A 13538-nucleotide genomic window follows, 5' to 3' on the forward strand; every position below is an offset into this window, starting at 1 on the left:
ATGTGGCATTCTCCTGGTGTACCAAGATTTATGCATTGTCTTTTGTGTTCTTGGTCCTCTTGTACTGCTCTGTACTGGGGGTGCTCAGCAGTGGGTGCAAGTGGAGAATGCAGCATTTGAGGGTGCTTCCATTCTTTGTGTAATGGAGAAATGTCATGCTCCAGTCACTGTAATGTAAGTTCTTGTGCTGATGTTCAAAAATCGAATCTACTTAGTTGATTACACCTGTATAGTCTAAATAGATTCACCAGGTTGGTAGTTTGATCAGAAAAACCTTAAGTCTTTTTGTCTTGAATCTTGGCCTAATAAAATGTTCAAGTAGACATAAAACTCAAAAGCACACTTGCCCTCATTATGACAGTATAGCAAGTCCTGCTTTCTCAATCCAAATAACATAATTTTTTTATAGTTTAATTACAGTTTAAGGCTGTGAAGTTTGAATATATGTTGCCACACTTAGGGAGTTGTAAAGCAGGGGTTTCTGCAGCTCTCAGCATCCAGGGCTAAACTGCCTAGTGAAGCTTGTAGAAGCCATTTCCAGCTGTGACATAACAGTCAAATTTAGTCTAGAAAATAGACAAACATGAGCTCTTAGCTGTTTGTCAGTTTCTCCTATGTTCTTAAACATAGGAAAGACATACTGTTTCCTACTCAGGAAGACTGTCCTTGAGAGCAGTTTTTCTGTATGCATATACTGGGATTGTTCTTTAAATGGTGACCAGAGCCCTTCCAGAACTACTTGTCTCCTGATTGCATGTGAGGCTGACACTGTGGGAGTTCAAAATCTATCTTTTGATAGCACCAGGCTGTTACTGGACAAATTGTTGTCCTAGAGAGTTCCAGCTATCAGTTTACAGGCCTGGGCTTACTGCATCTGTCTAACACAGTAAGTGCCTGTGCAACTTTGAGTAAGAGCAAAGTGTTCATTAGCAGGCTGCTTTTGGTCCCAGGGAAGCTAGCAAGCTCTCCTAGGATGTTGTTGATCAGGTTGACAGTTCTCAATGCTGTTAAACCAGGCAGCAAATGCTGCATGTGATAGCTCTTAAGTCTTGCATTGTCTTTTGGCACTGCATTAAACTAACATGATCAATTTGTGTCTAAATTATGCTAAAACATTATAGAGTAGTTCAAGATATGTGTTAACTTGGGATTAGTAACTCCTGAATATGATTTCTCCGTGGCCAGCAGCCTTTATCTATCAGCAAACCTCTCCCAGTTTGGCAATCACAAGTGTTACTAGAAGGAAACACTTCTGAAATGGGATAGAAATAATGGCATTACAAGCCAGTATTCCAACAGTCTGAGTGGGTGTCTTGTGAACAGAAAAGAATATTCCTGGAGCTGGGTTGTCTCATCTGCAGTAAAATAAAACAGCACTTTGACTTCATGAAAGGAAAGGATTCCCTTGTTCTTTATAGTTTTATAGGTTCAATTAGCATTGGTTTTAAGCCTGCTTAGCAGGGTAGGGCTTCTGGTTGTTTAAAAGGACTACTAAAATCAAGCCTAAACCTGCAGTACAGTTTCCTAAATCACGAAGAAGTAATCTTAACTGGACCTAAAGCTCCAAACCTTCCTATAGTCTTGCTGAACTTTTGACTGTCCTCTTCAGTAGGTACTTGTTGTACAAAGCCCATCTAGTTCAGTGTGCAGTTCATCCAACAGGAAAACAAAATGGGAGCTGTGATCTTTGGCTGTCTGAAGCTGTTTCTGGTCTTATGCTATTTGACTCAGTCCAGGTCATCTACAGCAGCTACTAAATTGACATAAACTGGAGCCATTCTTTCTATTAATTATACTGAGTGACATCTACTAGACATCTGTAACTTGTACCAGTGCTGCCAACTGGGAGCACAAGAGTTTACACTAAACTCTGTAGCTTAGACTGTCTTTTTACCACAGCTTATAGTAAATTGAAGTGTCCGTGCTTGTCAGTTTTGGAATGTCTGTGTGAGTGTCCGTAAGGAGATCTTTTTTTTTGGTTGTGGGATGGTACAAGTGTTGGGGGTGGAGAGGGGATTCTGTTGAGAGTCAAGTGTCAAAGGAGACTGAGATGTGACAGGACACTAACCCTGTCTGTAACACCACTGGAAGAGTGGGTTAAACTGGGTGCTTGTAAATGGGCAAACTACAGGATGGCCACTGTGGTAATTGATCTGTGATGTTTCTTGGATTTTGTCATACTAGCCGGGAAAACACTTCAGATCTTTAACATTGAGATGAAAAGTAAAATGAAAGCCCACACAATGGCAGAGGAAGTGATCTTCTGGAAATGGATATCTGTGAATACAGTTGCCTTGGTGACAGAGACAGCAGTGTACCACTGGAGCATGGAGGGAGAATCACAACCCCAAAAGATGTTTGATAGACATGCTAGTCTTGCAGGCTGCCAAATCATCAATTACAGAACAGATGAACACCAAAAATGGCTGCTGCTAATAGGAATTTCAGCTCAGGTAAGTTCCTGGCAGCAATATGTTATGAAGATAATTGGGAGAGCCCTGGCCCCTCTTCACTTAATAGCTGTTGTAGTTTAACTTTGGTTTCTGTAAACAAAAAATGCAAAACTATCTTTTGTGTAGAAATAGCCTGATTTCTAGTTCGGTTCAAGTTTTGGAGGAGGGGATGAGAGGCATCTGCTTTTTAGTTTACTGTCCCGAAGGTCTTGCCACAGACATTTGAAATCTTACGTCTAAAAGCTGACCTTTCTTTTTTTCTAGCAAAATCGTGTGGTTGGTGCAATGCAGTTGTACTCAGTTGATAGAAAAGTCTCCCAGCCTATAGAAGGCCATGCAGCAGCTTTTGCAGAATTCAAAATAGAGGGAAATGCCAAACCTTCTACCCTCTTCTGTTTTGCTGTGAGGAGTCCTGCAGGAGGCAAGGTAAAGTCTACAGCTACGTTCCTGTAGTGCCATACATAGGTTGTTTGCATCAGACTGAATGTGGAATTCATTAGCATTGGATATGCTACAGCTGCTGGGCAGTCTGTGCAGGGCTGAGGTAACGCCACAGTAAATACCTTGGTCTTGCTAGTCTTGTCCTCCAAAACTGATGAATTGACAAGGGTGACTCAAAACACCTTGAATGGGTTGTCTTGAGTAGGAATAGTCACTTTCATAAAAAGAGTGGTTGTTTTGGGTTTTTTTATTCTTCTCCCAGGTTTTAATTTATCAGGTTCCAGAAAATTTAACATTCTGAATATGTGGAGCACAGCTCCCCAGACTGTGTAGGCCAAATGTGGCAGATGACTTCATAGCATATCTGAGGAAAGGAACTTCTTTCATGTGGCTGTACTTGCAGGCAATCTTGTGACATGAACTCTTTTCTTCCTAGCTGCACATAATCGAAGTAGGTCAGCCAGCTACTGGAAATCAGCCATTTGTTAAGAAAGCTGTTGATGTGTTTTTCCCACCTGAGGCACAGACAGACTTTCCTGTGGCAATGCAGGTAAATGTTTGACCCCCCAAAAAAGTGAGCTTTATAGCCTGGCAAGGAGCTGACATCTGTTGCAGAGATTGCTTTCTATAGTGCTTTGCTGTCATTCTTCCTAGTTCTGGGAGGGGTGTTAATCGGTTTATGGGAGGTAGCATGGACATTAAAACAGTAACTTAAATATATAGACTGTTCCTGTATTTTAAAAAATAATTAACAAAAAGCCCCAACAAAACTTCTACAAAAAATGAACCAAACCAATGAAACAGACCACAAAAAAAAAGAAAAACAATGGGAGTGTCTTCAGGGAGAATGTATACATCACTTTGGCTATTCAGCTTCCTACTAATGTTCCAAGTTCTAGATAAGAACAGTAGCATACCTCCTGTAGTACCAGCACAGAAAAGGCAATTTTGGGCATTATTGGGAAATTCTTGAGGAAAGAACAGAGCTGGTTGCTATCACAGACCAAATTTCGCTTAGCATGTCTCTAGGACTAGAAATGTGTCATGAAATCAGACTGTCAGGAGCATAATACTGCTGACAAGTCTGATAGACCAGCTTTGATAGACCAAGAGATGCCCATAACTAAGATGCATGTGTGGCAGGTTTCATATGGCTCTGTACTTCATCTTAAGGCTTAATTAAAAAAACATCAAAAGACTTGTTCCAAGGGGAGAGTACTTCTATGTCTGAAGACCCTTTTGGCTTGAAGGCCTCCCCAGTTTCAGTGACTTGACAGATATACTGGAGTACTCAGTCGATGAGTTTGGTTTAGATTCTGCTGGTGCTTTGGGTTGGCTTTGTTCAAAGAGAATGGGATTATCTCATTAGTATTTCTGAGCATACCTAGACTAGAATGCTAATTATGCCCAAACTTTTTTCCTCAGCTTGGCTTATTAGGATGAGGAGTATGTTCTTTGCTGCAGATGAATTTTAATTTCCCTTCAACCTCAGTTCACTGGAGCTATGCCTGCAAATGGCCAGCAAAGCTGTTCATTGCTTTTGAGACTGAAAGGAAGAAGCCCGAAGCTATATTTGTTCTTAGTGTCAGTACAAAGGCATGTCACTGCAGTACTTGCTTGTGACTAGGCTAAAGGCAGCTGTCTTAAGTGTTACAATCTTACTAGTGTTTACTAATAAAAACCTGTCTTTTGGCAGATTGGAATTAAGCATGGTGTGATTTATCTGATCACGAAGTATGGATATATCCACATGTATGATTTGGAGTCTGGAGTGTGCATCTACATGAACCGTATTAGTGCTGATACTATCTTTGTCACAGCTCCTCATGAACCTACCTCAGGCATTATTGGTGTGAACAAAAAAGGACAGGTAACAAATCCACCATTCTGTTTCTGAGCCTTCTAAAGTTCAAATGGAATGTAACAAACCGAAGGAGTGACTTGATGCAACAAATGTCATGGAAGCGAGCAAGTGACTATTAGATTAATCAGTTTTTTATCTCTCCTAATGCAGAGCTGCTTGAAGAAGAACTTGGCTTTTTGGTAATCTGCTCTTTCACTGATGAGCTGCATAGCCATTTTGTTGTTGTATTTCATAGCAGTTGTGGAAAGGACAGTACTCCTCAATATGCCTCTTGTCCTTTCCAGGTGCTTTCTGTATGTGTTGAGGAAGACAACATTGTGAACTATGCGACGAATGTTCTTCAGAATCCTGACTTGGGACTGCGCATGGCTATACGTAGTAACCTAGCAGGGGCAGAGGAGTTATTTGCCAGAAAGTTCAACACACTGTTTGCTCAAGGAAACTATGCAGATGCTGCTAAAGTAGCTGCATCTGCACCAAAGGTAAGTAACTCCAGAGGTAAAGCTTAGAAATCGTGGAAACTTGTCTAGGCTTAGTGGATTGCTTAGGTCAGTTGTATTTCAGAGCTTGACATTTCAAACATAAACACAGTGTTAGTTCTCTGCAGTCTGGTAGTGGTTCTCACTAATACATTCCCCTGTGTCCCTAAAGGAGCATCTGCTGTCCATTTCTAACCAGACTGGACTTTCTGTGGCCACTGACTTCATGCTAGAAGGCCATTGATTTGATGGTCTCTATCCTGAAGGTTTAACAGTAGTTGTTTCAGTTTATCCTTCAACCTGCTTTTTTCACTAATGCTATTCAGTCTTCACTAAATAAACACTGCTTCTCTCTATCTTGTGCCTGTTCAGGGAATTCTACGTACCAGTGATACAATTAGGAAGTTCCAGAGTGTACCAGCTCAGCCTGGGCAGGCCTCTCCCCTGCTCCAGTACTTTGGAATATTGCTTGACCAGGGGCAGCTGAACAAGTTTGAATCTCTGGAGCTCTGTCGCCCCGTCCTGCAGCAGGGCCGCAAACAGCTTCTGGAGAAGTGGCTGAAGGAAGACAAGGTAGGCTTGATCATGGCATTGGCCTATTTCTGTTGCCTTCCAACAGTTGAGTGTGAACAACACTTTTGTTGGTGCTGCAACTCTGAATGCTTCTGCTTGACAACATACCACTTCTGACTTCAGCTGGAGTGCTCGGAGGAGCTGGGAGACTTGGTGAAGACGGCTGACCCAACCCTTGCACTCAGTGTCTACCTTCGAGCTAATGTGCCAAACAAAGTGATTCAGTGCTTCGCTGAAACTGGCCAATTCCAGAAAATAGTGCTGTATGCTAAGAAGGTAAATCATTTATCACAAACTGCAGGCTCTGTCTTATGTTCAATGTGTCCATTGTGCAAATCATAGTATATTATTACAGTCTAAAATGTCTGCAAAAAATAAACTTCAAAACATCCAGAATTTTATGAAGTATTACTTTAATGGACTGGCATAAGCTTATTCTACAGAATAAAGATAAGAGTGTTCCTGAATTCCTCAAACTTAGGTTTGTAATCCATTAAAAAAAAAAATTGCGTAATGCCTACTTTTAAGTTTAGGACTTGATAAATAGGGCTTTAGGACTGTTGAAAAATTTATTCCAGGCAGTTTTCTTACATAGCCAGAGAATTGCCCTGGCACAAGTTCAGTTACTAAGTAGGTGAATACTGATTTTCTGTGTCAACAGACAAGAAATGCTTTTGTCTGAGAATTCCTGGAAGATGGGGGATGGGCACTGCAAGCTCACAACAGTTTATAGTCACTATGCTTAAGAATCTGAAGCCTTACAGAAGCGTGAAGCTTCCTGAATATGTGACTGCTTCTGTACTAGGTTGGCTATACCCCAGACTGGATCTTCCTACTGAGAAGTGTGATGAGAGTCAGTCCAGAACAAGGTCTGCAGTTCTCCCAGATGCTGGTACAGGATGAGGAGCCACTGGCTAACATTAACCAGGTGATGCCTACAACAAGGGTACTGGTCTCTTTCTTGACAGAGGGAATAGTGTAGTACCATTCTGGGGACTGGTAAGGCTGGTTCACCTCTCTTATCATCTTGATTAGAGGAGTGACTAAATAGTCTAGTTAAAGTTTGGTTATCATTGAGTCTTTAGAGGCAAGTGTGTTCTCAAGTTCTTGTGGAAGCTTTCTGGTTTATTGATAGTAAACTCACCACAATCTTAGTCTAAGGAATAAAGTGTTACTATCCTACTGTTGGCTTTAATGAAGCGTCTATCTCCTCGTGCAGAGAATTTACAGGAAGATGAACAAGTAATCCTAACTTCAGTTCTGGTTGCCATTGGTCACTTCTTGTTAAATGGGTGGAGAAATAAGGGAACGTTTTGCATTATTAAATAACTGAAGCTACTTGGAAAAAGTCCTGGCTTTTCTTCTAGCAGCTATCCCAGTAGGAGAAGGGATGAACTTTGCGTGTTGTGTTGAAACTAAGTAAGAGTAGGTGGTAAAGTCTGGCATAATAGCTCAGAGTAATGCACTTCTTCCATTCTAGAGAAAAAGGAAATGTGAAACTTCTCTCTCTATTACCATGATAGTAATACTATGAAAACAAGGGAATGCAGCATGGTAGGTGGTGTGACAGCCTGTTCTCTCAGTTTGAGACAAGTTAGGATCTTGGTATAAAGCAGACAATAGGGGATGCAGTACCATAACAGCACCCCAGGACGCCTGTCTAGCCAGGCTTTTTGTATACACAGAAAAATGTTCATGTGTGTTTATAGACCCCTCTTCTGTAACTTGTCCAATCTCAACAGATTGTGGATGTGTTCATGGAGCACAGTCTTCTGCAGCAGTGCACATCCTTTTTGTTGGATGCCCTGAAGAATAACCGCCCTGCAGAAGGCCACCTTCAGACCCGCCTCCTGGAAATGAATTTGATTCATGCCCCGCAGGTACGAGCCAGTTCCTCCAAAAAGGGAGACACAGTACTGGACTTGCACAAGAATAGTATGTCTGATACTGTTATCTCTAAGTTTAGTAACATGAAAGTCTACTAAGTCAGTCACTTCTCAACAACTTGTAGGCTAAGCTGCTGTGATTCTCTTGACAGTCTTGATTTCTTGACAGTGAATATGAAATGTAACCTCCTAGGTTGCAGATGCCATTCTCGGAAACCAAATGTTTACACACTATGATCGTGCTCATGTTGCCCAGCTGTGTGAAAAGGCAGGCTTGCTCCAGCGAGCTTTGGAACACTACACAGATCTCTACGATATTAAACGTGCAGTTGTTCATACTCACCTCTTGAATCCTGAGGTAAGTGTTGTCCAGAGTAAGACAGTAATGTGAACAGTCTTTAGCACTTCTGCAGCTGCTGTAAAATGGGTTGTAGGTACTGAAGTAGCATGAGTAGCTGTGATTCAAGAACATTTGTCCAGTTAATGATTAAATTGTAATCTGTACTTTCAGTGGCTTAAGTCTGACCTCAGTTTCCCAGGTGGGCATTTCAAATATTGTTTCCAAACTGCACTTTCGTGATTGTAAATACAGTGAGTGTTTGTTTTTATATCTTTGGTCTTTGTTCATGGAAGGCTTCTCTCCAGTGGCTGCGGTAGTAACTGTCTAGTTGGCCCATCTTAGACATCAGTCAAATCCTGTGTGGGTTACTGAGTAAAATTTCTGTCTCTTTGCAGTGGCTTGTGAACTTCTTTGGCTCTCTCTCAGTTGAAGACTCTGTGGAGTGTTTGCGTGCCATGCTGTCAGCCAACATTCGGCAAAACTTACAGCTCTGTGTGCAAGTTGCTTCTAAATACCATGAGCAGCTTGGTACCCAGTCTCTTGTGGAGCTTTTTGAATCTTTCAAAAGCTATGAAGGTACAGTATTAGAGGGAAGCAGCTTACTTGGAAGCATTGACTGATTGAAGATAATAGTAAGGATTGTAGCTTTTGTGGGAAAGGTACTTGTCACGTGGCTGGATCTTAGGGTACATTTGTGAAAGTGAGCTCATCACAGTGAGTTCTAGGGGTAGTTTTGTTCTAGATAATTTCTTAACTCTCTTGAGTAAAGATCAGAAAGAAAGATGAAACCTGAAAGAAGGGAAAAGAATCTTTCTGATACTCCCTGCATTTGACTGAAAGCTGCTCTAAGTCACAAGCTGAGGCCCATACAGCCTTCACTTGCTCCACTTCTAACAATGTTAAACACATGTGACTCTTTCCAGGACTGTTCTATTTCTTGGGTTCCATTGTAAACTTTAGCCAGGATCCAGATGTTCACTTCAAGTACATCCAGGCAGCTTGCAAGACTGGTCAGATAAAGGAAGTGGAAAGAATCTGCCGTGAAAGTAACTGCTATAACCCAGAACGAGTGAAGAACTTCCTGAAGGTAAATATTCCACCCAGGGGACTGAAGGGTCTTCTGTAGATTTTGCTTAGCAGCAGAACTACAGCTTTCTAATGGAGGGAAACACAAAGGAAGTTTAGTTGGTGTGGCCATGAATAATCTTTTGTCACTTTTTTCTCTTTCACACAAAATACAGGAGGCAAAGCTCACAGATCAGCTTCCTCTCATCATTGTCTGCGATCGGTTTGACTTTGTTCATGACCTGGTGCTCTATTTATATCGCAATAATCTGCAGAAGTATATCGAGATCTATGTACAGAAGGTAAGGACTTGCTCTTTGGTTCTTTATAAGGAACTACAGCACAATGTGCTGCCTCTTTTTTGCTGACCCTCCCAGTGCAGAGGCTCTTCATTAAGCCTTTTATCTATCACAAAAACATTATTCCTGGAATATATATATACGAATGTTAGTTACTTGAAGTCCTCTGCTCTGAAGCATAATTGAAGTTGTTAACTAGAACTGGAAGACTAGGGGTGCATTACTAGTAATGCTAATAACTAATTTCAGTGATGGTGGCTTATTCTAGGTGAATCCTAGCCGTATACCCGCAGTGGTTGGAGGGCTTCTTGATGTAGATTGTTCTGAAGATGTCATCAAGAACTTGATCATGGTGGTGAGAGGGCAGTTCTCCACAGATGAGCTGGTGGCTGAAGTGGAAAAAAGAAATCGGTAATGAAAATGCATCTGTAGGCACCAGTGTCAGGCTTCCCTGACCCTGCTATTCACAAATTGAATTGCATGCAGTTTTGTTAAATGATAAAGTACTAATATTATTTTGTGTTTCTCTATAGAAAAGCAGTTCAAATTTCCTAGTTGGTCTTTTGATTGTTTGGGTCACGTAGGAATGCCTGGCAGCAGTGCATCATGTGTAGTAACATGGCTTTTGAGCACTGCCATACAGCCAGCCATGGGGTGTGCCTTCGGAGTAAATTTGGATCAAACTGTCTTGACTGCAAACTAATTACAGACTGCACAGCAGCTTCTGTAATTAGTGTCCAACTACCTGTAAAGTGAACAAATGGCTTTAAGCGTGAACTGCCAGCTAATACAATAGGATTGGAGAGATTGTAAAACTAGGGGTATCTGCAAACTTCCCTGATGCTCTGCAGATCTGTCTTCCACTCATTTAAGACTCACTAAAAAATAGCTGGCTGGTCTGTGTTTGCTTTTAAGTTTGACCAGCAGACTTATTTGAAGGGAAGGCCAGGTACTGAATGGTGGCAGTAAAACATACCTCAGTCTGACTTATAAACCTAAAATGTTTGCTTCTTCAAAGGCTTAAGTTGCTGTTGCCATGGCTTGAATCAAGGATTCATGAAGGCTGTGAAGAACCTGCAACTCACAATGCTTTGGCCAAAATCTACATTGACAGTAATAATAATCCAGAGCGCTTCCTTCGTGAGAATCCTTACTATGACAGCCGTGTAGTTGGCAAATATTGTGAAAAGAGGGATCCTCATCTGGCCTGCGTTGCTTATGAGAGGGGGCAGTGTGATCTGGAACTCATAAAGGTCAGCAAAACTGCATTTATAAGCACGCTTTAAAGAACTACTTGTTGCCTGAAGTGGAAGCCTGTCTGGCTATTAGTCTAACACTTGCAGAATCCTGTCTTGCAGTCTCACTCAGGAGTTGAGGCAGGTGGAGACAGTAATTTTTATACTGATGAGAAGAACTTACGCTGTATGTCCAAACTGGAATTGTAAAACTGGAACTTTGAAGTAGAATCCATGTCTTTCATCCACTGATTCTGCTTGAAATTCATTTGTTTATTAGGTCCAGATAATGAATATGCCTACCATTAAAACTTTGTTAATTTGATTTTTTTTGAGCCTTAGGCTCAACAGGAGGAGCAGACTGTCATCTAGCCTGACCCCCTGCAGTGAAAGAAAAGTTTGCCTGAAACTAAAACAGAGCTTGTAATTTTACTTTGTTGTGATTGGCCTATAGATTTGCTCCAATACTTAACCAGAAATGAGGAAAATAAGTGTTGACAACTTAACTACAAGGACTTACTCCAATAGCATTCCTCTCCTGTCTTTAAGCTTGTTTTTCTTAGAACATCACTCAGAATTTCAAGGGCAGGTGAAATTCTCAGGGTTCTCAAACACTTTCTAGTCTTGATGTGAGCACCAGAGCTTAATGTCAGATTAAGCCAGTAGTGCTTGTGGTTGCTGAGAAAAACATTCTCCCCCTACCTGCATTTCCATATTGGTATATGCAGAGAATGTCAGCTATGAACATTAGAATGGTAGTATAATCTAGGCTTGCTACTGGATTAAAGTGGATGGCTTTCCAGCCTGAAGTGTTTAAGTAATAGTTCCACTGTAGCTGTTAAAAAAGGGCTGGCTACATTTTTCTCCTTTATTGCAGTATATGAAGGTGGCTTTGAGTTGTTGTTTGCTAGGAGACTGCTAGGATAAACTTTACGATTCTAGTTAGCCATTAAAGCCTGTACCAGTTTCTTCCCTGAACTGATGTTCTGAGAAGGTGTTTCTGGTTGTGGAATAAAGATCTTCTTCCTGTAAGAATTATTCTTGAGACACTTTTGTCTCCTGGAAGAAGGGTCAACTCCTGCAACTGATAAATGTAAAACATAAAGCAGAATTGTGCTAGTACTGATTTGCTTACAGCACAATAATTGAGATTCCATGGGCTTATTTGGATACAAGCAATGTGAGCTGTTGCTGTAAGATGACTTAGGCCTTCAGATTTCTACTCTTTTAGCTGGAAGTTGAAGCTAGTGGTATGAATAGGATCACAACTTGTAACTCTCCCATGGTGCACTTCTATAAGGAATTTCACATTTGTTCTGTACCCTTAACACCTTAACAAGAGAATCCAAGGCACTTGCTATTCTGAACACTCGTAAACACGTGTAAAGCTAATGACACCAAATACATAACCTACTTCTACCTTTAACAACTGCACCATTCCTCAGTTCGCTACTTAGCACTGCCCAGCCAAGTGGCTCCCCTTTTTAGATTTAAAACTTAAGTTCTTCAGGCTTCTGCAGGTCTTCACTTCAACCAGAAGCAAATAGTTACTGTGAAGCCACAGTCAGAGTGTTTGTGTTGGGCAAAACCAAGAGAAGCTATAGAAATTCTGCTTTTCCAGAGACCTTCTCCATGAGCCTTCCAGATGAGAGGTTGGGTAAGAGCTTGTCTGTGGCATTTAGCATTGGTCAGAAATTAGTTCTAGTCAGTCTTCTAGACTGTCTGGTTCATAGCTAACTAAACCTGTCTTGTGGTACTGAGCCTTAACAGTAATGCCAATAATTGTAACTTCTCCTTCAGGTGTGCAATGAGAACTCCCTGTTTAAGAGCGAGGCTCGCTATCTGGTGCGCAGGAAGGACCCTGAGCTCTGGGCAAATGTACTGGAAGAAAACAACCCGTTCAGGCGGCAGCTTATTGACCAGGTACAGCAAAAGGCTCAACTTCCAGTATGTAGAGACCTCAGGATGTCTCAGAAACATGGAGCATTAAAGTAGCATTCTTCCCCCACAAGGTCCCTTAGGAGTCCTCAGGATGTCTCAGAAACATTATGGAGCATTAAAGTAGCATTCTTCCCCCACAAGGTCCCTTAAAGCCCCCTCTCACCCTATAGAAGTTTGTAAGAATTGAAGTGACAGGTATTAATTATGACCTTCGTGGTCAGAAGATTTAGCTACCAGTAAGATACTTTTTCTGTCCTGGAGAATGACCTTCCTCTACTGAATTTGTTTCCCATACAGATGTAAGATGTGATTTTACTTCTGTATAAAATACAGCTAATAGCGGTTTCTTGCTGTCTTTATTTAATGCTCTCAAAATTCTGAAGCTTTAATTTATAGTTCAGTGGACAAATAATTTGACAAATGGACAAATACTTAATTTGGGGAAAACACTTAATAGTTTCCTGCCTTTGAATCTAGGTTGTCCAAACGGCTTTATCAGAGACACAAGATCCAGAGGAAGTTTCTGTAACTGTGAAAGCTTTCATGACTGCTGATCTGCCAAATGAACTGATTGAGTTATTGGAAAAAATTGTCTTGGATAATTCTGTATTCAGTGAACACAGGTAAGAGGAGAGCTTTGTCCTCAAGTTTAGCCTATTCAGTACCTTTGTTTAGGTTGTGAATGATCCAGGTTATCATGGGCCTCTTGGTTGCAAGACCTAAACACTCTTCAGTGTTTATAATAAGGTGAAAAGCTAGAATTTGGAGTGCTTTGTACTTGAAGAACAGAGCTAGTTCACACTGTGCATACTGAATGATCCAGGTTGTCATGGGCCTCTTGTTTGCAAGACCTAAACACTCTTTCAGTGTTTATAATAAGGTGAAAAGCTAGAATTTGGAGTGCTTTGTACTTGAAGAACAGAGCTAGTTCACACTGTGCAATTTGCAGTGATGTGTTGAGA

At 41.2% G+C, this 13538-nt stretch overlaps 1 protein-coding gene across 5 annotated transcripts in view; it reads left to right on the forward strand.

Moving 5' to 3' along the window:
• The window catches only part of CLTCL1 (clathrin heavy chain like 1), a 35396-nt gene that overhangs the window by 10917 nt on the left and 10941 nt on the right, over positions 1-13538 (forward strand). For all 5 annotated transcript variants that reach the window (XM_041410083.1, XM_041410080.1, XM_041410081.1 and 2 more), the window contains exons 3-19: positions 2185-2453; positions 2718-2879; positions 3331-3444; positions 4591-4764; positions 5043-5240; positions 5610-5810; positions 5934-6086; positions 6616-6738; positions 7553-7690; positions 7890-8054; positions 8432-8612; positions 8960-9123; positions 9278-9403; positions 9669-9811; positions 10419-10653; positions 12436-12558; positions 13054-13199. In XM_041410083.1, coding sequence (XP_041266017.1) covers positions 2185-2453; positions 2718-2879; positions 3331-3444; positions 4591-4764; positions 5043-5240; positions 5610-5810; positions 5934-6086; positions 6616-6738; positions 7553-7690; positions 7890-8054; positions 8432-8612; positions 8960-9123; positions 9278-9403; positions 9669-9811; positions 10419-10653; positions 12436-12558; positions 13054-13199 — 2815 coding nt within the window. The remainder of the gene's footprint in view (positions 1-2184; positions 2454-2717; positions 2880-3330; positions 3445-4590; positions 4765-5042; positions 5241-5609; positions 5811-5933; positions 6087-6615; positions 6739-7552; positions 7691-7889; positions 8055-8431; positions 8613-8959; positions 9124-9277; positions 9404-9668; positions 9812-10418; positions 10654-12435; positions 12559-13053; positions 13200-13538) is intronic.

Source organism: Onychostruthus taczanowskii, unplaced genomic scaffold, assembly GCF_017590055.1.
Source record: "Onychostruthus taczanowskii isolate IOZ18803 unplaced genomic scaffold, ASM1759005v1 scaffold32, whole genome shotgun sequence".
Classification (NCBI taxonomy): domain Eukaryota; kingdom Metazoa; phylum Chordata; class Aves; order Passeriformes; family Passeridae; genus Onychostruthus; species Onychostruthus taczanowskii.